The following is a 27,808-nucleotide window of genomic DNA, read 5'->3' as shown; positions in this document are numbered from 1 at the left end:
TGTGTTTGTGTGACCGCATGGCATGTCATGGCATGGATCCTTCCCGTCCGAGCCGAGGACGGATCAGTAGCCCTCGGAACTCGATCCCCCTCACCACACCCCGAAATATCTTCCTGGCGTCAAAGCGGCAGGCGAAATGAATCTGCAGGTGCGAGTGCATGGGTTTGCCCAATTAAGGCGGACGTGAACGTGCTTAGAGTTTTTTGTATCGGAAAGAGTCTGTCAGAGATAGAGATAGAGGTCAAGCATGAGGCTCGAGGTTCGTTGGTGGGAGGGTTGTGCACGTGAATTCGCTTGTATTAAGGGGATCTGAGGGCAGATCCGGGGTCCGAAGATACTGACTGGGGTTCCTGTGATGTGGAGGGGTGATGATCCCAGCGTGACTGGGATTCGTTTCAACAAGGTCTTCGAGCAGGCTCCAATAAGGACATCGCGTCGGCCTTCGCACCGAGCGAAGAATCTCTGCATAGGAAGTAGACATCAAATCCACGCCGGTCTCATTGGAAATTCGGAGTGAATACCATGCCACCAAGCATTCCGATCGAGCAGCGCTGAAGCTCGAAGAATGGCAGTCACCATCGGAGGGTCTGACCCAGACCGTCTCGTGATCCGTGATGCCATGACACAACAACCGAGAACTCAGCTCGCTGGCGCAGCCGTCGCAGCGTCGCAGCCTGCGAGCCTGGATCCTCAAACGGGCATCCCCTTCGCCATTTCTGAGCCGGTAAATTCCAGGCTGGGTTGGGTTGGGTTGGGGTTGCATCAAGCCAAGAATTGCCAGCCGAGGACAGCGAAGTTGGTCAATGCGATGGAGATGGATCCATTTGACTTTCCCCAACCCCAGCTCGGAATTTGATTTGTGGAGCCCAGTACCGACAGGCGGCGCAGTTGTTGAAGAGGCCCAACTCCTGCTTCACAATGAAGAGCAAGAAGAGATACGGCATTCCCTCCGTCCGGGTCCTGAATATTTACCCGATTAGCCCTGCCTGCTGCTCAGTGCTCACGCTCACGCTCATCGCGTCCTCGGGGAAGAGCTCCGCTCGGGGGTAATGCCGTCGGAGAACTTGCGGAGAACTAACCAGTCGTTTTCCAGGCCCGACGGCTGGAAATTGGCTCTGAAGTTTGTGGGGGTGAAGCGGCTACGGATGGATTCTTCGTCCACTGCTGTCGGCTATTCATTCTGTGCCTGAAGGTGCTCCCGAGGTGGTGGTGGTAGTCTTGCTTGGAGCCCGAGGCAGTGAGCCCCAAGCAACAGGATAGATGGGGCAATTGTAAATCGAGTAGTATTAAAATATATAGATGTCTCATTCTGACACAACAAACATAGAATCAAGAAAGCTGGGAATATAACGACCGATACCGCTCACCCGTAAAACCTACAAAGATTAGCAATTGCGTCTTTCCCGGGAAAGGAGAACCTACCAAGCAGCAAGGGCTATAATCAAGTACATCATCATCAACAGGACACCCTCGAGCCAGTGCGATTTTCCGTCGCCGATGAGATAGTTCACCTTCCAAGGTTAACTGAGTCACGGCAAGAGGGGGCATGCAGCTTACCAAAAGCACGGATACAAAGAGCAGGATCACCTGGAAGGCATCGAAGAATAGTGTCTATCATAATTAGTGGCGTAATCTCGTTTGCTGGCAAAAAGCCTACCATATCATCCTTGCCTGCGTTTTGTTAGCTCGGCCTCCGCATCTGTGTTGTTATCATGAGAGACCTACCCATAATCCAACCAATCACGACAATGAGTGGAAGAACGAGCAGTGCAATCTGCATACTTGAGCCCACTGCAACACCAATGGCCAGGTCCATCTTGTCCTTTATTGCGACTGTTACCGCAGTGGCGTGCTCCGCCGCGTTGCCGACAATCGGGAGCAGAATCAGACCGACAAACGTTTTCGAGATGCCTCCACGCTCCGTTAGAGCGTCAATCGAGTCAACCTGTGCCAATTAGTTACAACCTTCAACAGCACTCGTCGGGGGGCTGTACCATGAACTCCGCGCACAGTGCAACAAAGGCCGTAGAGATGCCCAATGTTAGAACAGCAACCCATATACTCAGCTGCGGCACTTCCTGCTCCTCGGGCTCTTGCATCGCTCCCGGATTCGAGCCCACCATGGCCGCCGACATATGGCCGATCTGTGCGATGCCTCGGCTGGCATCGCCTTCTGTCACTTTCTGGCGTCTCTTCTCGGATTTTTGGCTTGGTGCGTTGTAGATCTCCGTGTGCGACTTGAGCTGGAAAAAGAGGTAGCACCCGTAGACAACCAACAAAATCACGCTAGTGCCTGTTCAAAGTCAGAAATTACTCTATAATCATGACAGCAGGGGCTCACCTCGCGAGAGTGGTGCAACCTTAGTTTTATCCCCTACACCCATTAGCAGTTGATCCGATGCTTTCAGAACGCTTCGCTTACCGTCTGACCAGGCGTGGAAGGCTGTGGGTATGATCAAGCTTCCGACTGCCAGCGAAAGAAGACTGGCCGCCGTCTGTGCTACGACCGGGTTGAAATGTTGCTCGAGCCGGTTGACGCCACCGAACAGGAAGCACATGCCCAGCACCAGGAGAAGGTTGGAAAGCATACTTCCAATCAGAGACGTCTGCACAATGAGCACCTCATCATCAACCAAGGCAATAATAGCAACGATCAATTCAACAGCATTTCTATAACCATCAGCGCGAGTCGACACAGCGCGATAGGACCGTCTTACCCAAAAGTTGCATTCAGCAACCCGCCGATTGTCTCTCCTGTCCTGCACCCTGTCAGCACCAGGTCACGTTGATTTAGTTGATGTACGTACCGCAGTGCGATTTCCTCCGTCGCGTAGCTCAACATGGCTGCCAGTGGGCTATGATTGTTAGATTCGATCCAACCAGTGTGTCTCTGATACATACATAATGGCAATAAAGTTGACAACAAATATTGCGACAGGGTCAACATGGGCGTAGTGCAGCGCAACTAAGACCGTTAGCGCCCAGCATCTTACGGAAGGATTGCAACATACTTCCGGCCGGTGCAGCGACAAGAAGGATATTGATCCATGAGTTCAGGACGGTTGCCTTGAATTGTCCCACGGCGGTGAACTGTTGTTTATGCTCTGATTCTTCTTCCGCAGCTAGGTTTTCTGAATCGTCACCCTCTGATCGGTTCCCTATTCCTAATATACCTTTTCTCTTCCGAGGCTTGCCATTTGAATCGCCACTGGGGTCGTCACGATTCGAGACATTAATCGGTTCACTGCTAGACGTTGATGGTTCGGGCACGACTTTCTCCAAAGAACTCTCAGGCCGGGCCGTATCGGTTGTCGTGGGGCGAGCGGGGAAAGTATCTGCATGAACTGGACCTTCTAGGCCCTCTCTCATCACTCTGTTGCGTTGTACTTCTTCCGAAGGGCGCACCGCACTAGCAGTTTGGGACGGGGTTAACCGGCTCTCAAGCTGAATGGAACTAGTTCGTCGTGGGCTCCTTCGAAACTTCTTGAAGGGATTATGGATCGTTGGTTCACCCTCATTGTCATACCATGCCGACCTCCGCGCTTGACTTTTGTAAATATCTGCCACGTTCAGTTAGGAGAGGGGTAGGCAGGACCCATTCAGAGAAGAGCGCCTCACGCATATTGCCAGAGTAGTATGTTTCTTCGACTTGAAAATATGTAATTGATGTCCCTGTATAGATGTCAGGACCAAGAGCAAGGCTGTGGAATATGTATCCAAAGTTGGGTGGCACGGTGAGGCCTGAGCCACAAAGTTGGCGTCGCCGCGCCACCAGCACAGCATTTTCGGACGCAATACCCCTGCAATCGGCGAATGAAGAGCTGAGATGTGACTTACTCTGACGTGACCCGTGGCTGGAGGCACCTGAGATGGATATCTGTGGCTCAAAGCACTTAGCTCCAAGTTATATTGCAGCCTGGAGTACTGAGAAGGAAAGCTGTGAGGCTGGTTGCGAGTTTGGGCTTGCGGAGTCGGTAAAGGGGCTAAGGGGGAGATGGTCCACGATTGTGGGACACGTTCTCTCCTTCCAAAGGAGCGAGCAAATTCGAAGAAGAAACGATCCAAGGAATGTGAGAGTCGAGAGAAAAAGAGCGGTCAAGCCTTGAAGAGTCTGCGGTAAGCAGAAGCCTGGCTTCCATCAGAATCCCGCTTGATTTCAAAAAGTTGGAATCCATGGTTGTTTTGCTGATCGGCTCTGTGCAAAGAAATCCGATCACGGCCAAGACTTCCATGGCAAAGCTTTTTCCGTTCTTGGCGGTGGTGGCACAAAGGATCAAGCATGAAAGACTGTCTCTCTCCCTGTCAGCAGGGATCGGAAACTCCTCTCTTTGACTGGTCCTTGGAGCCCCTGGTCTTTGAACAACCGCCAGCTGGGGTCTCCTTATTGGCTCTGGAGTGTGGCTATGCAGTCCCACAATACGTTGCAATGCGCGTTGTCATCAAAGACACAGGGGCTCAGGGGATCTGAAAAGATGGCATGAATTGGGCTGGTGTTGTGAGAGAGGTGAGCCAGAAGAATTATTGAAAAATTCGGTCAAGTGGCCCGTCCTGATTCAGGAACAAATGTTGTGGCCCTGGCGATCCTCTGGAAGTACAGTGCAGGGATGGGAGAGCATCTGGACCTGGTGACAACTTGAACCCACACATTCAAACCATTTCCTATTCGGTGCAATATCTGCCCAGTGCCACTGCCCAGCCCATCGATAATCTGCTTTCGAGGGACAATTTCATATCCCCAGGCCTTGAACAGTCTGCTGTTGATCCGCTTCCGCGGTCCAGTTCAAGATCAACAAGCAATTATTGGCAGAGAAACAAGACCAATCCAAGTCCTGGGCGCTTGTAAGATACCTGTATTGGATGCCTGGTTACCGTATTTACGGTAATTGATAACAGGGGCGTCGCCATTTCACCAATCAGTGCTTGAGATCTGGATCATGTTTCAGATATTCTGAGCTGACATCCTCCCTTCTCTGCATTGTTCCCAGCTTGTCGGCGACCAAGCTTCATAAAGATATCCAGAAGAAACACTCAGATTTGCGGTGACCAAGTTCCAGAACCAAAAGTCATGAGCATTTCCTCCATGATACCTAATATTTTAGGGACCAGACCCTCCTAGACCTGGGGACTTGAGCCAAAGATGACTTCAAGTTCAATTGAAGTTGTGAGCCCGTGTAAGACCCCGTATTACAGTTCCCTTCCCATCCGGCGCCTGCCATCCAGTCCCGCTGTCTTTCAAGGTTCCGCTTGGCCTCCTTTCCTCTGATTTCATCTTTCTTCCTCCTCTTCGCTCCTGCCTTTTCACTGCCTCGTGTCCATCCATCGCTTCTTCCTCTTCATCAGGCGGCGAAGTGTGTCTGCCGTCAGTCGTTCGTTGACATTTGAAGAGCATATTGACTTCCCATCCCCACCTTCTTTTGGGAGAAGTTATCGTCATTAACGATCTTCGTGATCAACCACTGATTACCCGATCTTCTTTTCTCGACACTCATTGTTGGCTGTTGGTCGTTTCTAATCCAACATGAAATTCTCCCTCGCCCTCGCTGGCGTATCCCTCCTCGCAGGCCGCGCCCTGGCGGCCGACTTGCCCGTCATTGCTACCAAGGTACAAGGCACAGTCGCACCACACTGGCCATTCTAACGGTTTGTAGGGTAATAAATTCTTCTACTCCAACAATGGCACCGAATTCTTCATCCGGGGTGTTGCGTATCAGCAGGAGTATGCCTCAAACGGCACCGCTAAGTCCAACGAGCATTACACCGACCCGTTGGCCGACGACTCCGACTGCGAACGTGATATCCCGTATCTGAAGCAGCTGCGCACCAACGTCATTCGAACCTACGCTGTGGACCCGAGCGCGAATCATGACCGCTGCATGGGGCTGTTGGCAGATGCTGGCATCTACCTGATCACCGATCTATCGTCCCCCGCTGAATCGATCAACCGTGCCGATCCACAGTGGAACGTTGATCTGTACAACCGCTACACCAGTGTCGTGGACGCTTTCGCCAAGTACTCCAATGTAATTGGTTTCTTCGCCGGCAACGAGGTCGCCAACAACAACACAAACACCAACTCGATCGCCTTTGTCAAGGCTGCCGTGCGTGATATGAAGGCCTACATTAAGAAGAAGAACTACCGCGAATCTCTCGTAGTTGGATACGCCACTGATGACAACGCTGACCTTCGTGAGGATATGAAGGACTACCTGGTTTGCGGTGACGAGGAGAGCAGGATTGACATGTTCGGTTACAATATCTATGAGTGGTGTGGTGATTCGAGCTTCGAGACCTCTGGATACAAGGCGCGCACTGAGGAGTTCAGCGACTTCCCCGTTCCCGCCTTCTTCTCTGAGTATGGCTGTATCAATCCTCGTCCCCGCAAATTCACCGATGTCCCTGTCTTGTTTGGGCCCCAGATGAATGACGTGTGGAGCGGTGGTATCGTCTACATGTACTTCCAGGAGGTGAACGACTATGGTCTGGTTAGTGTGGACGACGGTGAAGTTAAGACTCAGGATGATTTCTCGTACCTTTCTTCGCAGATGCAGAAGGTTACGGCCACCGGCGTCAACAGCAACTCCTACACCCCCGAGAACACTGCTATCCCAACTTGCCCCAAGGTCAACAAGGCTTGGGAAGCCAACGAGAAGCTTCCTCCTTCGCCGAATGCACAGCTCTGCTCCTGCATGGAGAGCAGTTTGACCTGCAAGGTGAAGGATTCGGTTGATGAGGAAAAGTACGGCTCAATCTTTGACTACATTTGCGGGCTTGAGGACGGCAAGTACTGCGCTGGACAAAAGGCCGATGCGTCCGCCGGCCAGTACGGAGCGTACAGCGTCTGCACGGCCAAGCAGCAGCTTTCGTTCGTCATGACCCAGTACTACAAGGGTCAGGACAACGACGCCACAGCCTGTGACTTTGATGGTCGTGGTGAGGTTGTTGACGCTTCCGAGAAGGACGGCTGCGGCTCTTTGCTGGACCAGGCTGGTGATGATGGTACTGGCAACGTCTCAACCCCCGAAGGTGGCGTTGGGGGCGACCCCGATTCCGACTCTGGATCTGGCTCGTCTGATACCTCGGACGGAGCTGCTGGTGTGGCGGCCACCCCGATGGCTGTGTATGTTGGCAAGTGGCAGATCGGTGCCTACTTTATGACCAGCTTGTTTGCGGGAGCAGGTATGCTTCTGTTGTAGACCGGAGCGGGCACTGGGGGGTGTGGTTTGTTTATGTCACGTCGGTGTTTCTTGTATTGAGTTGTGACCTGTAGTACATAGTACATAATCTGTCAATTTTGTTCCACTCGCTTTCAATCTCTGGCCTCTTGAGAAGCTTGGATGAAGGTTCGGTCTGTTGCACCGACCTGTGCGGGTCGTCGGTCGAAAATATTTTCGCAACGCTTGCTTCGGCGATGCGACAGCTCGCCGAAGACGGAAAAGAATCCGCCATCACTGCGATCATGCCCAACATGATTTATAAATTAACTAGTTCAGCATGAATCATTCTCTTTCTTCGTTCTTCAATTCCAATTCTTTCCTCGACAATCCCTGGCATGGACCCAGACCCAGAAAGAGGCGTCCCTGAAACGGGGAGCAACACTCCAAGCAATCCCCCGTATGGTCTCCAAAAAACTCCCTCGACTCCAGCATCACCAGGCTACTCCCTGCCACTTTGGCGCAAAGCAATCATCCTCTTCGTCGTCAGCTGGATGACGCTCGCCGTGACATTCTCAAGCACCTCACTACTCCCCGCGACACCTGAGATCGCCTCTGAATTCCACACGACGCCAGAGATCCTGAATATCACCAATGCCGGCGTGTTACTGGCGATGGGGTTCTCGAGTCTGATATGGGGCCCGCTCACTGTGTTGCTGGGGAGGAGGGTCAGCTACAATACCGCCGTGGGTGTGCTTGCTGCTTGTTCCGTGGGCACGGGGGCAGCGCAGAATATGGCCATGTTTACGGCGTTTCGGGTGATGGGGGGTTTGACAGGGACGAGCTTTATGGTTTCCGGGCAGACCGTTTTGGCAGATATTTTTGAGCCAGTGTGTCTCTATTCTTCCGGTATTATTTGTGGCCGACGTTGACGGGCTAACTGTAGGTCGTGAGAGGGACGGCTGTTGGGTTCTTTATGCTTGGGACTGTGACGGGGCCTGCAATCGGTATCCTTACCCCGTCCGTCTTTAATTTATCAGAAGTTGTATAGCTAATGGGTGTAGGTCCCTGCATCGGCGGCGTCATCGTCACATTCTCCAGCTGGCGCAATATCTACTGGCTCCAAACCTCTATGGCCGGACTCGGCCTCGTCCTCTCCATCCTCTTCGTCCCCGAGGTACAAGCAGAAGTCGAGAGCGAGATCGGCAAAGAGAAGGCCAAGAAGGACATCACCCCACTCTACATCCTCCAAGTCTTCAATCCAACGCGGATCTTCGGACTCTGGTTGTACCCGAACATCCTCCTCTCCGTACGCGCCCGCCTCCAAGCTGTATAGATAAAACAGAGATACTAACGGGATGAGGAATGGAAAAGTTCATAACCTGCGGCCTCCTCTCAACATTCCTCTACGCCCTCCTCTCCTCCTCCCGCACAATCTTCAACCCGCGCTTCAACCTTTCCTCCGCCCTCGTCAGCGGCCTCTTCTACCTCGCCCCAGGAGCCGGCTTCCTGGTGGGAAGTATCCTCGGCGGCCGGCTATCAGACGCCACAGTCCGCAAGTACATCCTGCGCCGCGGGTTCCGGTTACCGCAGGATCGGCTGAATAGCGGGCTCTTCATGCTTTTCCTCGTTTTGCCGGGGGCGACGCTGGTGTATGCGTGGACGTTGCAGGAGGAGGTCGGGGGCATGGTTGTCCCCATTATTGCGGGGTTTGTTGGCGGCGTAGGCCTGATGGGGAGTTTTAATGGGTTGAATACCTATGCTGCTGGTTTGTATACCCCCTTTCTTTCTTTGTTTTTTGTTCTTTTTTCCTTTTGTCTTCCGCCGAGAAAGGGTACACTGTACAGTATGTGCTAAGAAGTGGATTTTGTAGAGGCACTCCCTGCTCAGCGGAGCGAAGTCATCGGCGGGAAGTATATCATCCAGTATACCTTCTCTGCTGGCGCAAGTGCGCTGGTTGTACCCCTGATTGATGCGATTGGGGTTGGGTGGACTTTTACGATTTGTGGGTTCCCTCCTCATCCCTCCTTTCTTCCACCACCTGTGCGGATGATTGAGCTGACTTTGATTTCAAGGTGCGGTTATGACGCTTATTGGGGCTGTGCTGGTTGTGATTATTGCCCGGTGGGGGATTGATATGCAGAACCGGGTGGAGCAGAGGTTTCCTCTTCAGAGGAAGTGATTTGCGCGACTATGACTGCATAGTCTTGGTCCCGATCCTGATTTAGGTCTTTGTTGTTGAGTTGATGATACCCATACCTATAGAGTGACACATACATAGAGATAGACAGACATAGATCTATATGTTACATGATGATGTTAATGAGGGGCGAAGATTATGAAAATTCATGACCGGAATATAAGTTCTCTGCATCGTTCATAAATGCCTCGACGGGGTGCAACAGTCCCAGATCTAGATCTGATTGCGCGAGAAAGTCCTGCATCGTCGGCTCCATGAAGGCCATTTCGGTCGTGAAGCCGCCTGCGAGGTCGTGCGTGGCGAGGGGGTCTTCTTGTCCTTGGTGGTGCCCTGTAACGGCGCCTAGCTGGTTGTATCCCGTGCTCATGAAGTCTGGCACGGGCCCTGTGACTGAACCCGATGCTACTCTCCCGGCTGAAGTGGTTGATGGAGGAGCCATGGGTGCAGAGGAGAGCGGTAACGCGGTACCGCCTATTCCAGTCGTGGCAGCAGCTGGGGGGGCCCTTGTTTGAGGGCCGTCAGGCTGTCGCTCGGTGCGATACCGATCGAGGCAGTGCTTGACTTGTTTGAGGTTGTGGTAGAATTCGGAGGCAGCCAGGTTGCCATTTTCGCTCATAGATGATAGCACCTCGAGGCCTGTTTCGAAGGCTCCTAGGTCTGCGGGACTGCCGATTGGAACGAAAGTGGACATAGCCAGGACGAGTGAGGATGAGAAGAGGTAGTGCGCGTGAAAGTAGCCGAAGACGGGAATCCATCCGTTGATCCACTTGGTGAGAATAATGGAGTGGGAATGGCGGGCGGCATGAATGCAGGCCTCTCCCAGAGTTAGGACAGGCTGTGAGATGTTTTCTCTTGAGGTTGAGTTTGCGCCTGTGTTCGAATCGCGAGCGTGATCATCGTTGAGTTTGAGGAGGTGGAGGAGGGTTGGGCGTGTTGCAAGGATGACGCACTGTTGGGTTAGCTTACAGATGGTAGAGGAAACTTAAAAGGAAGTACCTGATTGAATGCAAGATGGAGCGACGTGAAATGTTTCTGGCTCATCTCTGGTTCATCAACGTTTAGCCGCAGATGCTCGGGCAGGGTGTCCACCCAGCCCTTCAGCGCCTTCAGTAGTTTCTGTACCCGCTGTAGAAATGTTTCGTTGTACTTGCGCCGGCTGTACACTTGGGCCGTCGTGTCACCCACGATGCGAGCGAGTTTGATATTGGCCCGCAGGTACTCCGCGTCCGAGAATTGCTCCTCATACAGGTGTGTAGGCGAAATGCTCGACGGCAGATCGAGGTGGATGTCGTCGTCCGAAATCTGCGACGGCAGGCCCATCTTCGACGACCACATGCGATCAAAGATGTAAATAGTCCACCAGATACGCACTCGATGCTGGCGCTCGACTGGATCGATGAGCTGCGACTCGGGAATATTGTGGTTCAGCCCTATGCATAAGCCCAGCCGTATGGCACTTCCGATCAAAACGTATGCTGAGTGTCGTCTGTTCAAGTAATAAGAGAAGAGAGACTACGCCATTAGCAAGTTGCCTTCTGCAGGTGGTAAAAACATACCAGCAGCAATAGTGTTTCTAGATGCGTGATGCTAGTTCTCTCTGGGAGCACCTGTACCAGACTCAAGGAGCGGGAGAAATACGACGTGCCCGGGACCCTGGACCCGGAAGATGGCTCACTCCGCATGGAATAAGCTTCTCCAAACGCAAACAGAGCAAAGAACTTGCACTGGTTTACGGTAGACTCGAAATCACCGGTTCTGTATGTCTCCTCCAACTTCTCCAACGTGGACTTCCGCAAGAGAACATGGTAGATAGAACTAATCTGTCGGAGAGCAATCTTGACCAGCAACCGTGCCTGCTGAAGGCTTGGCCACTGAATCTCACCTGCATTGGCTTCCGCAATTACCTCTTCCTTCACGTACTGCGTCCGACGGATGTGGGCCGTCGCACTACTCCCCGTCAGGAACTGACGAAAGCGAGTAGCGAACGCGGTGCATGCCGCCTCGCCGATAAAAATTGGCGGCGCCGCAGGATCATAAGCATGAAACCACGCCCGATCCCCGATCAATGGATTCCTAATGCTTGTGCTTTCCTCTTCGGGTGCTCCTTCTGACCGATCGGGGTCGGTGCTCCCGTCACCTTGGCTTGCTTCGGGGGTGTTGGCCGAGGAGTTCGATTGCTCTTTCAAACGTCGATTCTCGGCTAGGACTTGCTCTAAGTAGCTGTACCTCAGTTAGTTTAAGTCGACACCGTAATGGATTTGTCTTGATCTTGCCTTTCGCTGACCTTGACTTGGCGGTCCCGTGCAGGATATCGACAGTCATCAGCACAACCGACGGCCCGACATTTCGTGCAGGGCTGGCCACCAGAGCACTTGATTTTATGAGAGTGGCATCGTTCGCATCTGAGACGGATTAGCCAACCTGCACACCATCATGATTTAATGCAAAATTACGTCTTTGCCGTGAGGGAAAATTGGCAGACGTACGCAACGATCTTCCTTCGCTTCAACACCTCACCCGGCGAGTCCGAAGTTCTGCTATGTCTCCTGCGATTCATTAATCATGCCATGTATCACAAGGTCGGAGAAAGGTGCAATTGCGACGATACGGCTGGTTCGTTATGAAGCTCGGTGATGTGTTACTGCGGATGGTGGCGTTGGTTTCGGCGTCCTGCCATTTCGCCGAGAGAGAGCCATGTATTAGGTTTAGCGTCAATCAGATCGGAATGGTCCACTGGCAGGGCTGGATGCTTTCCTATCTTGAGTATAATCCATGCAGTTGCTGATACATGCTTCTGTCCAAATCTGTAGTAACGACCCGCTATACCCCATTCTGCCCAAAGAGTTGTTAGCTCTCGAGCAGCCCCAGGGCTATCGCCGACCTTGAGACCCATTCCTCTTCCAGATGTTCATCTACGCTGTGACGAAACGCATCCTCTGTGATAGCAGATGCATAGTCTGCTCTGCTTGCTGTGTTCCACAGAGGAGTGTTCATCGGCAATGGAAATTTTAGATCACGCACGAGAAGCCTCTCGCCTGCTCTTGCCGTGATGTCAAACTCTTCGACGCCTTGTTTGGCAGGCCTGTTGAACGCTCTAGAAACTTTGAAAAGAGCGAGGCCAAATCGCTTAATTTCCTCAATGCTTACCCAAATGTATACAGCAGGACTATCTCGGCAATATCGGGTAAGCATGTTGGGGTAGTATAGCATGCCCAGCTTCTTACAGCTCGCGACAAGCCTGCCGAGGAGATCGGCTTCCGCGGGAGCAAGAGAAGGCTTCAGGTCCAGACCAAGTGTCCCATTACCTTTATATAGTAAAGCAAAAATTATGTGAAGCAGAATAGCCTGGTACATCGAGATAGGCCAGGGACAGGTGCTGTCTGGGTCCACTAAGGTAGAAGCGTCCCATGCATCCTACAGGCTTTGATGTCAGTAGAGTAAACCCATAAAACGTGAAGGTTCCCGCTATCATACTTTTTGTTGGTGTATAGCCGAGCTCAGGACATTATGAAGGTCAATGGCTGCCGCCCGTGCGTTCGGTTCCTCGCTCACCCACAGGCCAATAACAACCATCGACTGAATGAGTAAAGGCGTCTCCCGGCAGTCATTGAAGGATGCTCGATGCAGAAACGGCCAGTAGGGGTGAAAGAGCCGAAAGTATAAATCGAGGTAATGTCTTTGCTTTTCAGAGCGACCTGCCTTGCGCTGTGCCAGATCATCGTGCAATGGCGTTGGCAGACTGCCTGTCAAGTAATGGGGAGGCCCGCCCTGCTGTTCTGTAGCCCGGGGTTCAAGGGAACAGCAAATCCCGCGGCGCAGACATGCGCTGCATGGTGGCCCTCCTTCGCACCGCGACTTGGAATTCCGACAGTGTGTACATGCATATTTTGGGCGCGGTGCGGGTTGGCTCACCCCATGCGTCTTTTGCATGTGCCGCCGGAGTGTGTCACTAGGACGTCAGCATTAAGGACATTGTGTATGGAGTTGAAATATGGGTAAGAACGAATACCTTCTCACCTTCGACCAAATTCTCGATCACAGACTGAACATCGGAGCGGCTGACGCCGAGAATGTTGGGCCTCATGGCGACGCAGATGTTCCCTCCGCTGGTAGCTTGCGCTACAGGCCTGGAAACGACATACGAATGCCTTTGTTGTCATCCTGTTACGTTGTTAAGCTAGCTATTGTCCGTGGATCTGGTGGAGGAGTCTGTATTTGGAGAATCACAGCTAAAGGTCCACTGGGTGGGATGGTGGGATGCTCCGGCTCACCAAAAGGTAGCTTAGTAAGATATTCTACAAGTGGATTCCTGGACCATTCTCTTCCCGACTTTTTCAAAGCGATATTTGTGCAAGATGAGGGAGTATAATAGCAGATTATGTCTGTATAACCTAATATCCATGTATTTATTATCCTCGAGAGTTGGTGTGCTGGATGTCCGATGCGATAGTTCGCCTCCACAAAGGGCATAAGCTAACAAGCCACTTAATGTCTACCAGGTACAATGAGATGTCTCGCATTTTAGGACAATTATAGTTGCACCAGAGCTCAAAGGTAAGACAAGAAAATTCAGATTCCGATATAGTACCCATTTCCCGAGCTGACATGCAGTAGAAAAGGAACACAATCTTCGCGGTGATATATGTTTAACCACCTCTAGATAATCGTTTTCCACACGTCCATGGAAGAGAAGCTGCTGATCCCACTGAATCGTTCCTCGACAAATGTGCCATTTCCTACTCAAGTAGGGCCTGCAATATTTGAGCAGGTGTCCGCTTCGGTGCGGCGATCTCTAGCACCTCCTTGCTTGTCGTAGAAGCAGTGGACTTTCCCTCCCACATCGGCTCTAGGGCACGTTTGATCGACCAGACAATATTCTTCGGTTGATCATTTCCCAAGTACTCGGACTCGATGTATGAATCGAGGGGCGACATGTCTTTGTAGCTGACACGCTCGACCTGCACACCGATATACTGCTCAACCATTTTCACGATCTGGTCCCCAGTAACGTCCTCGGGACCGTTCAGAATATACTTAGCCTTGTTATGAACAGATACATCGTCTTGGGCCAGGAGGTGAGCTGCAAAGACTCCAATTTCATCAGGGTCAATAATGCCAACAGGGGCGTCCTTCGCCGCCATCAGCCGAAGTACATCCTGTTTTCCAGTCTTGCGGTACTGTTTAATGAATTCGGTAGCACCGTAGAGGTAAAAGCTCCCAAAAGCGTTGGGCTGAAGCGAAGTCCATTGCAAGTTGCTGAACTCCGGCGCGCTCAAGAGAGCCTCGATCGCCCAATGCGAGCGTGCATAGTAGGTGGCACAATCTGGGCGGACATTCCGGGCAGCCGTCGAGATCCGCACAACGTACTTGACACCGGCTTGGAGCGCGGTAAGGTGGAACGCCGATTCTTCGGCGAATTGGTTCGGTTTGTTGTGTGGTGCGATGAATGCTCTCTCTACCTCATGCTCGCGGAGCCAGTCCGCGGTGATTTCCACCCAGTTCTGCTCAACTACCTCGACGCCGGGTATTCTGGCAAGCTGTTGAGCGACTTTACCGTTCAAAGAACGCGTCAGAGCAATAACCCGATGATTGGAGACGGCGTTGCTTGTTGCTAGCAACTTAGGCAGGGTTGAAACAACGCCTCGGCCAGTGTTGCCGGTGGCACCGACAATGAGGATAGTGGGAGACATGATAATGAAGTAAATTCGGGAAGAAGGTACTCCGTATATGGGACCGCAAACAATTTCTCTAATAGAGTGGTACGATGAGATGGGTCGAGGCCGAAAGCAGTACTCGGCATCTTATACTTTGCTTTGCCCTCCTGTATATCAAAATGAGGGTTTGAACCATTCTCATTAGAAAGCATTGGAAATGATTCGAAACCCCAATAAATCAGCACACTCTCTCTACCAACGAGTTACAGGTTATGATTAAGTATAATTACAAATCATGTGTGACTCAAACGGCCCCCCGAGTGGGCTGCTCCGAAACTTGGCTCCCTCGCCAGGCCTCCCATCGGGGGTTGGGGTGTGCAGGGATGATTGAGCAAAGGCATCCCAAGCAGAAGGACGTTTCGGTATTCCGAAGGATTCGCTAGAAAAATTTCCGGTTGCTATCCATTCCGTCTAGGTAGCTATATATTCACAGGTGTTGCACGATGCTATGATGTATGTCGACGTTGGAGCACAACAATAAGTTTGGGCATCAAAACCGTGGCGGTTGCCGCGCTTCTAGTTGCATTGACTGGCCTCACGGGTACAAAAGCATATCCCAAGTACGATACTAGGATAAAGGATAGATAGAAGACTTGTGGTGTGCTCCTAGCATACACATGCCACAACAATGTTCAGGTCGTGTCTGTGAAGTTTGGAGCCTTGGGCCGTTTATTGGCCAAAATGTATACTGGATGGCTTCATCAAGAGGTTTCCCCGTGTGTTTAGGGAGAAGTGAATGGGTATACTATTTACCGTCGGGCTATCGTCCGATATGAATGGTCCGGATGGTCTGAGCTGTCTTCGTGGTTGGAGATGAGGATGGGTATTGTTCCAGGGGAAGGGAGATGATTCTCGAGACGCCCACCCGAGTCAACCGACTTAAGGGCAGTTCAGAGGATGTTGCTGTTAAGCTGTCCGTAAGGGATTTAGCCTTGTTTTGATTTCTTCAAACGAGCGCGAGTAATGTTCCCCAACTCCGAATGGCACGCGATTCCCATACTCGCAACCTCGGACCTTCGCCGCCAGTCTCCGGAACCTTTTTCCATGCCAATTGCTGCCGCACTTGTGGTCGAAGACAGCGTCGCTCCGTTGCCGTCATCATGGCATGACATTTTTTTCTTCGCTACCTCCAGTCAATATGCACCACCAACCGCACTATCAATGGGGCAGGGTCACGAGTCAAAGCATTATGGCCCTGGCTTTTGATGTGAATTGGAATTGGTAAACCCCCAGCACTTCTAGTTATCGACGCCTAGCGAACTGACCGCGCTCCCCCCAAAAAACCCTGCAGCTGAGCTTGTCCTATCCACCATGTTGGGTCGGCCCTATCTCCTAAACAGCCAGAAGCTGGGAATACTGCCATTGTTGCCATCCGCAGGCTAGACGGGGACAGAACTTCGAAGCGAGTCAGACGTTTTGAAGAACCTCGAAATATGATGGAATACCCATACATGCTGCCCGTCGATGGAAGGACTTGCGGGTCGGGGGCACACTCATCGCTGCCGCATACTGGAAAGTTCACTGGAACTCAAATTTGGTGTGTCTCCTGGCATTATTGTCGCGGGAACGTCCGCCATCACGGACATTGTTCAAGCTACGGTCGCTAGGCCGCGCGATGCGAATCATCTTCAACATCAGGCGCTATACTAATATCATTCGTCCTGATATCAAACAGGGTGTCCGCCGACAACCTTCATGACACTCCTCCGCGTCGGAGATACATCCAGATCGGCAGAGCAAAGGGGCCGCAATAATTGCCTTACTCGCCATCCGGATGGTGTCAAACGTCGGAAGACAGCAAAGATGACACAGTTCTGTGACGCATACAGCACCTCCTAAAACCATCTAACAAGATTGGTTTAATCTGCATTCGGGGCGGGGGGCAGCAGGGAATCGGGGGAAGCTTTACGGGTTCAGGTTGCCGCGCGGTGAGATGTGCCTATCTATTATGCTGTCTCCCATCACACCCCCTGGCGAAACATATGTCGACTAATGGTGGATTCAAAGCCTGAAGCACAGCTCGAGCAAGCGGAAGGGTCGTTCGACCAATGTTGCCAGAGCGACACCGACGTCTTGTCCCTTTCGTTTTTGCACCTCTTGGTGCAAGAATGGCGGTCCATGGAATTCCAGCAAAGGGTGTAGTTCGATGAAACGTATCCCGTGGATCGCTACATTACGGGGCGATTTGAATCGAGCGTGAGGATCGAGAAGCGGCCTCATGATCAAGATTTCCGGACAACCACCTCTGGGTAACACCCCAACGCGCCACAGTGATTCGAGAACGTTACGTCAGTTTGGCTGCTCACACTCGAGCCTCCAACAAAGGCGCAAACTCAAAATTATGACAGAGATTTCTGAGTGGAAAAAGGAAGCTGGTGATGATTTGCATTCTTCATGGACCATGGGTGCTCCCGTGCTTTGGGGGGACATCAGTCGCTCCGATTGGCCAAGCATCCAAGCTCTCCCAATTTGGGGCAACCTTGACAGTGCTCTGGAGGCCGGCATCTGCTCCCAACCTACCACAGTACAGAATTCCCTGGTCAGTCACAAAACCGGACCGTGTGTCCCTTCTTCATGCCCGAAACTTCCGGCGGGCAACATCGACGAAGTCATTGACACTTCTTCATTGCTCAGAGTCGGAGTTGGACGAAAGGGTGTCGGCAGCATCTTTCTCTTTCCAGGTTCGTCCTCGATCATGAGCGAGCGGAATTACCCTTTCCCCTTCACATCCTTCACCTCTTCGTCCGAACCCACGGAGACCGAACCTCTCTACGGCTGGGCCGCGCCGACGTTCCGTCAGCCTTCTTTCCCGCTCCAAGCACCGTCCGAGACGGTACCCAGCCATCCTGAAACCACTGTGAATGCTCCGGTCGTCGCTCTCCAAGAGCACTCGTTGAATAGCAAGGTCGCAATACCCCGGTCAGTGAACTCAAATGCGGTATCGAATCGGGGCCGAGTCAGTCGGGCATGCGAGAACTGTAGGGACCAAAAAGTGAAATGCACTGGACAGCGTCCAACGTGCCACCGATGCCAGGAATCAGGGATACAATGCTCATACGGCGACCGAAAACGAGAGAAGTTGACCAGGTCCGTGAGTTAATGAGATTTATACTGGGATAGTCATAGATTTGACCACGCGAACTAGGCGACTTAGTGACTTGTCGGCCCGAGTTCGGACGTTCGAAACTCTGTTGCAAAATATATACCCAAATTTGGACTCGTTATCTGCGCAATATGCTGAACAGTTTTTAAGCGATGTAAGCGCAATCCCTTCGACGTTGAGCCCAATACGCCCCATTTCCGTATCGGTTTCGAGTTCATACTCAACAATATTCTCATAGCAGCAACCCGACAATGACCAACGATCAAACCATCTTCCCCCGGTATTGCCTTCTCCTCCCTTCAACACCGATCCGGGTTCTCCGATAGGCTCCATCGACTTTACTAATGAAGACTTCAACCGTGATGAGAAGATACAAGCTATGGGATTTGTCGGCGAACATTCGGAGATTGCTTGGATTTGTAGGCTGAAAAAGATCTTGCATCAGTTTCATCACGGTCCTTTGGGGAAGAACCTTGATCGCAGCGCTGTAACTACGTCGAATTACTTCCTCGATGACGTGGAAGTAGATGTCATCGACGATGTTGAATTGTTCCAGCGCCCGGCCCCAGCGATTGCTGACAGGCTAGCCGATATTTACTTCCAAACTGTACACCCTTACTTCCCAATTATCGGCAAGGTCATTTTTCAGGGCCAATACAGGTCCTTCTATTCAGCCTCTTCTACCCGACCAGGAAAGCGGTGGCTCGCAGTTCTCAATATGATATTTGCCATTGCTGCAAAATATGCCCATGATTTATCGCAGAGAACCGAGCCAAACGCAGATGACCACATTATATACTTTTCCCGAGCCTGGAAGCTCAGCATGGGTGATGTTGCTTTGTTGGATCACCCAAACCTTCAGCAAGTCCAGCTGGAAGGTTTATGCGCCTTTTACCTTGTAATGGTGGGTCAGGCGAATAGGTATGTTGCCGTCTCATGTTTCCCTGCGCCATACCAGCAGCCGCAGAAAGCTGATTTAAATTAAGGTCTTGGAGACTTTCCGGAATGTCGATACAGTCAGCTGTTACCATGGGATTGAATCTACGAAATGAGAGCAACATCGTACTATTCAACTCCAGGGAGACTCGTTATAGAGTCTGGTGGTCTTTATACATTCTACATGTGATGCTCTGTGTGATGACCGGCCGTCTCCCTAGTAACACTGAGGATTCTTGTACCACTCCTCTTCCGGTGCCGTTTATCGAAGAGGAGTTTTCACAAGGCGAGGTGGAGCAACTGATTGAGGATCACGCGGCTCGGGCGTTTTTCATGGAAAATCTGGTCTCTCGGTCTTCTGCACAATCGGTAGGAAGCACACTATTTTCCGAGTCTCCCGGCCGCTGTTCGCCGAAACCCAGGAATCCTAGTGACCGAGTGGCATCCGCGGCTGCCAAAATCCTTAGACCAAACATCTCACTTTATTTTCTTTACTTTGTCGAGCTGGGATTGATTATGCGACGGTCCATCGACGCATTATATGCCCCAGGAGCTGGACGAAAGTCATGGCGTTCCATTGAAATGGTTATCTCTTCGCTGAACAGAAGGGCCGATGCCTGGCTCTCCAAGCTTCCGGCCGAGCTTCATTTTACGCAAGGGGTATCATCCTGCGAAAGGGAAAGACTTAGCCTTGCCTTTGCTTTTTACAGCACCAAGATACTTATTAGCCAGCCTTGCCTTAGTCGCCTCCTTCAGCAGGTCCCATCTGAAAGCCGGGTAGGAGCATTCTGCCCTACAGTGGCTGCAACGTGCATCGAACTTGCATGTCAGATGTTAGAGCTGCTACCGAGCACTCCCAACCTCGCTTGGGTTCACCAGCTCTCGCCTTGGTGGAACATAGTGCACTATATCATGCAAGCCATCGCTGTCCTCTTGATAAATCTAATTATCAAGCAGAAACCAAGCACTACTCAATATGGCCGGACTATTGAAAATGTTTCCAAGGCGGCTGACTGGCTTGCCAGTATGGCCCCGAAAGACCCATTGGCACAACGAGCCTGGGCCGTGTGCCAGGATTTGCTCTCCAACCCTGAAGTCGGGGCAGCGGTGAACTACCGGGCTCAAAGCTGACACTATGAAGACCCCAGGGTTCTCCCTCTGCTGATTTGTGCCGAAACCCATGTAACTCTCTTTATGCCACCAAGGTCACGCACACGGATAAAGCCTTGTGGAGTTCAATTCCCGTCAAACTTGTCGATCACCATCCGCCCACCCCCGTATCAATTTGCCTGATGGTTAGCACGCAGTGTTCTCAATGACGCTGCAGGTTCCTAGAAGTTCCAGTTGCTACACCCGTCCGCTTCTACCTCTCAATGACAGCCTTTGGCTTATATAGCGACTTGGCGTATGGCTGCCACGGGGCTTCACACCCGATAGCTGCTTCGCGTCGTGGTTGACAAAATCTCATGAGCCGACTTCATATACGCATGAAACAAGTTCCTCGGTACTGGACAAGTCATGCATGTCCTGCTCATCCTAATCGTCCGAAAAGCAAAGCCAATTGACGGTTCGGTTCTCCAAATTAAAGGCAGTTGCACCGTCCCAACTCAACATGAACTAAAAGTGGGTCGAAAGCGACTAACAAGGTTCACTGTTAATTCGCGGGCCCTGACTTCCGGAGACTCCCCTAACTGTTCTTTGAATTCCACATCTCTACGCTGACAGTGGAAAGTGGACACCTAGGCTTCACTGGTTTCAGTCTCACCGCGAGCAGACCTTGTTGTTCCAATACGGAGGCGGCCCCATACCTTTGGCATCCGCCGTAAACCCTCTTCTCGAGGTGTGCAAGTCGAAACCTCGTCCGAAGCCAAAAGTGTCCGTCGCAGCTGTTCTACCCTGCGCGGACGATATTGGCCATTCGACTATATACTGCTGGGGCGTATGGTGGCCTGAATGGCGTGATAATCGTGTATTCCAAGCATTGAGAGTCGCGATACCCGATCCAGATGCATGAGACATCCAGCAGCCAACAGACCCATCTACTGGGCCCTGCGGCGGGAGGAAAATCAGAAAAAGCACATAGGCACGCTGTCGAGGTAGACCGCTGAACGGGGAACAACCAGGACAGTGCTGAGTCTTCCCTTAAGCCTTGGCCTCTCAAGTTACCAGGAATCCATGGGCTTCTGGATCTCAGTTCTGGAAACGGCAGGTCAACCCCCCAACCGAACACTCCGAGTAGATATGTGTCGGTAGGTATTTTCCGGCAGGCAAAGGTGGCTAACAGTAGTCTGATTCTCCAGCTGGATTTGCATTATTCCGTACTCCGGGGTAGGCCCTCCCCTATCCATCAAGTTATCAGTATTGTCAGAAGCCCTTGATTGGGGGGCGATGCTCTTGTGGTGAGAGGATTGGTTGTTGCTTGAAGATTTGTAGTAAAGGATATGGTTCAGCGCCCCAGGTTGGATCTTTTCCCCCAATGGACACAATTTTGTTCCTTTCCCACCGCCTGAGTATGGTGTAAAGTTGTCGAAACTCGCACTACATTGTTGAACGGCATGCCTCCAACTCGGGGGTGACTCGCGGTGAACGTTATGTGAATTCACAGTTCCGGATCTTTCTCTAGAGACTGGAAAGAAAAACTAAGTTCCACCCCAATTATGGGCTCTCTGGATTCATACCTAGGTACAGCTGTCCACGGGTGCTTGCAGGTGCTAGCCCTAGCCCTGGAGCTGGAGGAGTAGTCAACTTTCCAGAATAGGAAATCATTTCTCCATCTGCCGCGGGTCACGTGGGATACAGCCACCGCTTCCTTCTTGTGGAAGATCATATCACGTGGGAGATATCACCACCCTTGAGAAGAAGTGTAGCGAACAAACCCCAAAACATTCTGAGATCTCTCGTCGGGCAGCACTGGATCGATCCCGTAAGCGATTTCGAAATAACCACTGAACAATGCAATCTTGATGGAACCTGAAGCATGTCTATGCGGGGGCCCATGAGACGCTCGCATTTGAGGCAGGTCAGCGCAGCCAGCTTGGACTCCGACTCCACCGCCCGCTCTGGCGACACATCCCTCCATGATGCCCACAGTGACCACCGGTCGAGTTCAGACGGAAGAACTTTCGGATTATCCTCGACTGGCTTAGATCGACGACAATGCTCCCTCTGGGTTCACGACGAGACCTTTTCAAAAGAAGAAATTCTGTTCAATCAAGCAGCTTTCGCCGATACAGGCGTGCGAGATGGCGATGTCATCGAGATCTTGTCTACCCGGTCCCTCGGGGACACGCCGAACCCTGAGCTCAGATCAAGGTCGCTTCGCCATGGGCATTCCGAGCCTGACTCGACATCGCGCTCCCACCCGATGTCGAAGTTCAAGACCCCTCTCCAGACCCGATGTCTATTTGTGGTGAAGCCTCTCCCGCCAGAGATCAGGACTCGACACCCGAAACTGGAGCTGTCTGTCACTAGCAGTGTCGCAAATACTTTTGGCTTCAAGAATAGAACATCGGTCTATATCTCTATCGTCGATCGGGCTCATTGCTCTGCGTCCCATGTAGACATAGCCTTCCGCGACCAGTTTCTTGTCCGCTCTGATATGTGGAGATTGGTTATGTCGGAGCTGGCTGGAAAGATTATCTACAAGGGCCAGAAAATTGTGTTCATGGGTAGTATCAAGGCGACTGTGAAGAACATCTTTATCCGGGGCAAAAAGGTTCTCTCCGGCTTCTTCTCACCGCAGACCATTCCTGTTTTCCGTAGCGAGTCCGCCAAATACGTCTTGTTCATCCAGATGTCGAGGGAAATGTGGGACTTCGACTCAGAAGGTACTGGAGATATCCTCTTTAGCAGGGTCATCAACGGGTTCCTGCCGGAACTCTTCAAACGCTGGGCAAATGCGGACGCGAGACACCTCGTTACAATCGTACTCTTTACCCGAGTCGAGTACGATGCATCTGCGCCTGGACTACCATCCACCCTGAGCTCGGAAAATTTCAAGAATGCGTTCAGCCCCAACAATGCCCCCGTCAGGGACTTCTATCGGGTTGTGGTCAATGACATGGCCAGCGGTCATTGGACGACCATTCTCAACGAACTGAAGAAGGATTTCAGAACCTTCTTAAGGGATGTATCAATACTGAAAGTGCCAGACAATCCAGTGATCCCTTCTTTTGCTAGTGGTACCACGACTCCTAGCGCAACTATTGCAGGACGTCCGAGCACCGCTCTTCGTGGCAATATCCTAGAAGCAATCCACCTGGCTTCCTCCCACCTGGCTTTCGACCATATTGACCGCGACATGGTTCGTACGGGGACATCTATTATCGTCATCACTCCCGGTAGCGGCGTTTTTGAAGTATCCCATGAGTCCTTGGCTTCTACCACCGAAGCGCTTACCAACCGCGGCATCGCCATAGATCTAGTTTGCCTGAGCCCGATGCCGCTTCACTCTGTTCCTTTGTTCAAATACAGAGAACCAGCCAGAAGGCACTCTAGCTCTGCTTATGGCGACATTCAAACCGGTGGATATTCTCCAGAGATGCGTCACTCCTTCGCAAGTCTAACGAACCGAGCTTCTCATCTCTCCCCGAAGTCGACCATGTCAAGCACTCCTCCAGCAAGTGGTCCTCGCGGACCATGGACCCGTTCCCATGACTGGAGTTACGGTATTCCACATTGGCTTGATATTTCGTTCTGGAATCCTGCAACATATAGGGAGTCTCGGAGGATTCTCAAGAAGGACCCGAACGCTCCCATTCCATTCACTGTGGCCAAAAGGTCCAAGACATTTGTCCCACGCGTGCGGATGTATGAAATACAAATGGGAGGGGTTATGGAAAGCGAGCAGTCGAACATTTCCGTCCCTTATCTCCTGGAGGGCCAGAGCATCCCAAGAGGTTTAACAGTTTCCAATTTACACCCGTCTAAGTCCTCGCTACGGCGAAATTCTCCTTTCAGGCACCAGTTGAACGACAGTCTACGGCATGAGCCCTTTCTTCAGAACATGGCGAACTCCAAAGAAATGATGCTTTCCAAGTCATCGCACACGGCATCATCAGCTGTCGCTTGGATGGACAACTATGACGATATGGTATTTCGGCCACTATCGGGGCGTAACCACCACCGCAAGCCATCAAAACCAAAACGACCGAGCGAGCCTGAGGTGCAACTTTCCGGCACACACGATCGTATTTCCGCCAGGTCGATTACTCATCTAAGGGAGCATGAAGTCAACCCGAACGAATGGCCGCGAAAGCTCGAAAAAATCCCGAAGACTAAACCTTCTTCACCCAGGAAGCCTGCTCTAAAGGCATCTTCTACTTCGAAAGTGCCTCGAATCTCACGGACAATTAGTTTTGCTCTCCGAGGTCTAGGAGCTGCTCCGCCTAGGGCCCAGGCAAGCACGGAAGTTAACGTAGAACATGCTACTGGCATGCCAACGTCGAGCAGAAAGAAATCAATGGGAAAACTGAAGGAATCTCGAAGCAGTGAGTCCTTGAGTGCCTCCGATACCGCCTCTACCGCGACTATAGTTGAGGCATCACCCACCCCGAGCACACCCCCAAAACAACCAAAAAGCCCAACTATAACCCCTTCGAGACCAATATCCATTAAGGTGCAGCAAAAGGCTCCCGCCATAGACTCAGAACAACCAGCGCGGTCTGTGATGACCGAGTCGTTTTCGACAACGGCTACTGAGCTACCTCACAAAGCCAACACCGGCTCCGAGCAGCAACTTAAGAAGTCGGTTCCTAAATTCGAGTTGACGTTGAATTCCGGACTGCGCCAAACACCGGCAAAGGAATACCAGGATCGGCTACTTGCACCCTGGGTCCGTTCCATTAACCCCTGTAACACCCCCAGAGAAGCCTCGCGTGATACCAGCTGGTTTGGGCGTTGGCAGCACGCCTATCCGAGGCCACCACATGTCGCTGTTGTCAAGTGGAAGAGTTTAAAGTCCCCCGCAATCTTGCCCCTGACAACAGAGGAGTTCCCCACTGCAGGCGAATTAGCCTCAGATTACCTCCAAACCCCATATCGAGTCTTTCCGAATGATGATGCGGAAGGCATCGAGGCGCCTAAAACTACGGGGCTGCTACTGCGCGATATGATATCCCTCCGTCTTTCCCACGGCTTTCAAATTGTGGTTGGGAAGAATGTATCTGAAGCGTCCGGGCGGCCGTCGCTAAAATCACCAAATGTCTTCGATACCCAGGGCCTCGAAAAAGATGGCGCAACGGTGTTCCTTTCCAAGGGGCACTCCATCCATCGGCTTGTTTGCACGGGAGGCAATGAGATCGAAGTTACCCGGTTTTCGCACCGAAGTCTATCGGACTTGGCGCCCGAGAGGAGGAGTGACCTTGACTTTGTCTACTCATCTGCCATGCGGACAATTCTAAGCCCGGAGTATGAGATGAAGCATATCAAGCTACGTCCAGCAACCGAGGAATACAACTGGAACTACGCTGATAATTACATCGCCGGCCACCGGGATTACCTATTCAACCCAGCTCAGCAGCTTCACTTCTGGCGCGTTCGATATGTCTTAATTCCGATGCGTCTACATCCAAACGCGCGAAGACACATCGAGAACCCGAATGAAGACAACGAAGAGGAGATCCATTTACTTGGGATCAATCAACTCACCCAGATCTGGCAGCGGCACAAATACGTGCCCCAGGACGAAAAGAGAATCGAATCGTCTAACAAAAAGGGAGATCATAATCCCTTGAACATCATGTACCAAACGAGAAACCCCTCGGAAGTGGTTGCTGCCGAGCTGGATCGTATTCTACTCCTGGCGGATCCGGGGCAAGATGGCTCGCCAGCGCAGCTGCTCCCAGAATCGGAGCTGCTGGAGCGATCCAGCATCACCTTGTCATCGCTAGCCCAAATCATGCAGGGTGAAAAGGGTGTGAGAATGATGGACCGCAGATGGCACCTACGACTCCACTATAACTGCTTTATCGGACTTGAATTTACGACTTGGCTCCTTCAAAACTTCCGAGACATCGACAATCGTGATGAAGCTGTCAGCTTCGGGGAGCAGCTTCGGGTTCGTGGTCTCTTCCATCACGTGGAAGGGCGGCACAACTTCAAAGATGGAAATTACTTCTATCAGATCTCGAGTGAGTACCGCGGTGCTCGCCCAGAATCTCGAAATAGCTGGTTCCCTCAGATTCGACCGGACAAATCAGTTCCATCTACTCCTGCTACGGGCGAAAACTGGAAGGAGTCTCCCATGAGCACACACTCACGTTCTGCGAGTCTCGAGCACAAGGTACCTCAAACTCCAGGTACTCCGTCCAAATCCAAAAACAAAGCCGCCATCATGCTATCCAAGACGTTAAAGTACGATGTCGACCCGCGCAAACGCTCCAACCGCCCGGAGGTTATTGACCTTCACTACGATCGTCTGCACAACCCTGGCAATTGCTTTCATATTGAACTCAGCTGGATGAATACTACTGCCAAGCTTATTGAGGATACAGTCCAGTCATGGGCTGCAACAGCTGAGAGGTATGGGCTCAAACTTGTTCAGGTGCCCATTGCCGAGGCTAGTGCCATCGATGAAACACAACCATTCCGGCAACCTTACAAGGTGAAGCTTGCAGTTCCTCCTCCCAAGGGCCCAAAGCCCGTTTACTTCACTGCGGCTTCGTTTAATCACCAAGACGCAGCAGATCCGCACTATTTCCACAAGGTCGTACTGCAAAAGTTTGACTTCATACTAGACTTCGAGGCACGCTCGGCCTTCCCTCCTGATGTTGAGGTGTGTTACTCGTGGGGCCGGCCTGACTACCGCTTCCCGCAATACATTCATCAATCAGGCAGCCTTGTCGTACAGATAACCGACGAAGGGGATTTCCTCGTCCTCGCCAACAGGCTCGTGAGTACGCGGAGCGTGGCCAGCCGTGACATCCCCCGGCAGGAACGCCTAGACCGCCCCGAGCAGTACCGTGCTCGCGCGGGTACCTACGATCCTATTGACCGTCTCTCACCTCGGTTGTCTCCCCTCGTCCGGCCGTTCAACGATATTGTTGGCTCATCCAGCCCTCAAACACAGTCCAGCTTCGACACTGCCAACCTTTATCGCGCCCCAGAACACATCCTGCATGGGTTTGAGGAGTTCTGCAATGATCCCGTCCGGTTAGAGCAGCTATATAGCGAGTCTCTCGTTTATCCAGCTTCTGCCAAGGCAGCTCCTACGACAGGGTCGCTCGTAGACTCGTCTATCCCGTCCCTGGAGCTGCCCGCGCCTGTCATCGGGCGTCACATCTCACCTCCACCAGGCACGCCGTCCCGGCCAACCACAGGAAGCGGGACCCTGCCTTTAATTGACCAGCGAAGCAGACAGCGGGACGAGAGCTCGATAACGAAGGGAAGTCCGAGGAGTGGCGGGCTACGGCCGCTGAATCTGAGCGGGGCTTAATATGACGGCATGCAAGTCGATTACGACATTTAGAGCAGTATATGAATCTGTTAGCGCTGCTTATTGCGGCTTATTTTCCATGTCCAGTACCAGATATCATATCTATCCTTTGTGCCCAACGGCGTCGGAGTAAACCCCCCCGGACCAATGCAGGCGAAACCGACGGCTTCGCCCCTCGACTGCTGCTCTCCCCGTCGCCTGCAATTTCGATCGCCCATGATTCGTGGATTATATCCCCATACGGCTAATTTGCTTCAATCACAAAGCTCC

General features: G+C 52.0%; 9 protein-coding genes across 9 annotated transcripts; 4 read left to right on the top strand and 5 right to left on the bottom strand.

The window, feature by feature from the left end:
• Positions 1-130: 130 nt before the first annotated feature.
• Positions 131-1,258, bottom strand: BJX67DRAFT_140150 (uncharacterized protein). Its single transcript, XM_071024641.1, has 2 exons — positions 1,080-1,258; positions 131-960 (listed from the first exon to the last, which is right to left on the bottom strand). Exon 2 carries the CDS (start codon positions 761-763, stop codon positions 242-244), a length of 522 nt encoding a protein of 173 aa, XP_070885422.1. The 5' UTR covers positions 764-960; positions 1,080-1,258; the 3' UTR covers positions 131-241.
• On the bottom strand, positions 1,091-3,885 carry BJX67DRAFT_139881 (hydrogen/calcium exchanger domain-containing protein). The gene is made up of 13 exons (XM_071024638.1): positions 3,838-3,885; positions 3,619-3,672; positions 3,174-3,560; positions 2,902-2,965; positions 2,808-2,855; positions 2,718-2,759; positions 2,423-2,670; positions 2,342-2,374; positions 1,995-2,293; positions 1,726-1,945; positions 1,658-1,671; positions 1,558-1,611; positions 1,091-1,511 (listed from the first exon to the last, which is right to left on the bottom strand). Exons 2-13 carry the CDS (start codon positions 3,620-3,622, stop codon positions 1,419-1,421), a joined length of 1,506 nt encoding a protein of 501 aa, XP_070885421.1. The 5' UTR covers positions 3,623-3,672; positions 3,838-3,885; the 3' UTR covers positions 1,091-1,418.
• A 1,075-nt stretch (positions 3,886-4,960) lies between these two features.
• BJX67DRAFT_355812 (glycoside hydrolase family 72 protein) lies at positions 4,961-7,515 on the top strand. Its single transcript, XM_071029332.1, has 2 exons — positions 4,961-5,602; positions 5,649-7,515. Exons 1-2 carry the CDS (start codon positions 5,519-5,521, stop codon positions 7,191-7,193), a joined length of 1,629 nt encoding a protein of 542 aa, XP_070885420.1. The 5' UTR covers positions 4,961-5,518; the 3' UTR covers positions 7,194-7,515.
• An 8-nt stretch (positions 7,516-7,523) lies between these two features.
• On the top strand, positions 7,524-9,410 carry BJX67DRAFT_139612 (putative MFS transporter). Its single transcript, XM_071024635.1, has 6 exons — positions 7,524-8,041; positions 8,098-8,158; positions 8,216-8,460; positions 8,526-8,919; positions 9,025-9,156; positions 9,227-9,410. Exons 1-6 carry the CDS (start codon positions 7,550-7,552, stop codon positions 9,331-9,333), a joined length of 1,431 nt encoding a protein of 476 aa, XP_070885419.1. The 5' UTR covers positions 7,524-7,549; the 3' UTR covers positions 9,334-9,410.
• On the bottom strand, positions 9,215-11,981 carry BJX67DRAFT_139726 (transcription factor domain-containing protein). Its single transcript, XM_071024636.1, has 5 exons — positions 11,838-11,981; positions 11,625-11,753; positions 10,908-11,571; positions 10,348-10,863; positions 9,215-10,300 (listed from the first exon to the last, which is right to left on the bottom strand). Exons 1-5 carry the CDS (start codon positions 11,906-11,908, stop codon positions 9,488-9,490), a joined length of 2,193 nt encoding a protein of 730 aa, XP_070885418.1. The 5' UTR covers positions 11,909-11,981; the 3' UTR covers positions 9,215-9,487.
• A 1-nt stretch (position 11,982) lies between these two features.
• BJX67DRAFT_139592 (Zn(II)2Cys6 transcription factor) lies at positions 11,983-13,579 on the bottom strand. Its single transcript, XM_071024634.1, has 3 exons — positions 13,369-13,579; positions 12,826-13,300; positions 11,983-12,765 (listed from the first exon to the last, which is right to left on the bottom strand). Exons 1-3 carry the CDS (start codon positions 13,509-13,511, stop codon positions 12,199-12,201), a joined length of 1,185 nt encoding a protein of 394 aa, XP_070885417.1. The 5' UTR covers positions 13,512-13,579; the 3' UTR covers positions 11,983-12,198.
• A 120-nt stretch (positions 13,580-13,699) lies between these two features.
• On the bottom strand, positions 13,700-15,204 carry BJX67DRAFT_355791 (NmrA-like family protein). Its single transcript, XM_071029331.1, has 2 exons — positions 13,966-15,204; positions 13,700-13,905 (listed from the first exon to the last, which is right to left on the bottom strand). Exon 1 carries the CDS (start codon positions 15,039-15,041, stop codon positions 14,088-14,090), a length of 954 nt encoding a protein of 317 aa, XP_070885416.1. The 5' UTR covers positions 15,042-15,204; the 3' UTR covers positions 13,700-13,905; positions 13,966-14,087.
• Positions 15,205-17,760: 2,556 nt separating this feature from the next.
• Positions 17,761-20,235, top strand: BJX67DRAFT_381957 (putative C6 transcription factor; the record flags this gene model as incomplete). The annotated part of the gene is made up of 4 exons (XM_071033118.1): positions 17,761-18,152; positions 18,211-18,322; positions 18,407-19,089; positions 19,155-20,235. 4 exons carry the CDS (start codon positions 17,761-17,763, stop codon positions 20,233-20,235), a joined length of 2,268 nt encoding a protein of 755 aa, XP_070885415.1.
• A 1,846-nt stretch (positions 20,236-22,081) lies between these two features.
• Positions 22,082-27,538, top strand: iml1 (GTPase-activating protein IML1; the record flags this gene model as incomplete). The annotated part of the gene is made up of 1 exon (XM_071033117.1): positions 22,082-27,538. The coding sequence occupies one exon, from the start codon at positions 22,082-22,084 to the stop codon at positions 27,536-27,538; it is 5,457 nt and encodes a 1,818-aa protein (XP_070885414.1).
• Positions 27,539-27,808: the final 270 nt, after the last annotated feature.

Source organism: Aspergillus lucknowensis (assembly GCF_044049455.1).
Source record: "Aspergillus lucknowensis strain CBS 449.75 chromosome Unknown BJX67scaffold_25, whole genome shotgun sequence".
Classification (NCBI taxonomy): Eukaryota; Fungi; Ascomycota; class Eurotiomycetes; order Eurotiales; family Aspergillaceae; genus Aspergillus; species Aspergillus lucknowensis.
Note: the sequence above shows the minus strand (reverse complement) of the source record. Positions and strands in the feature narration are given on the sequence as shown.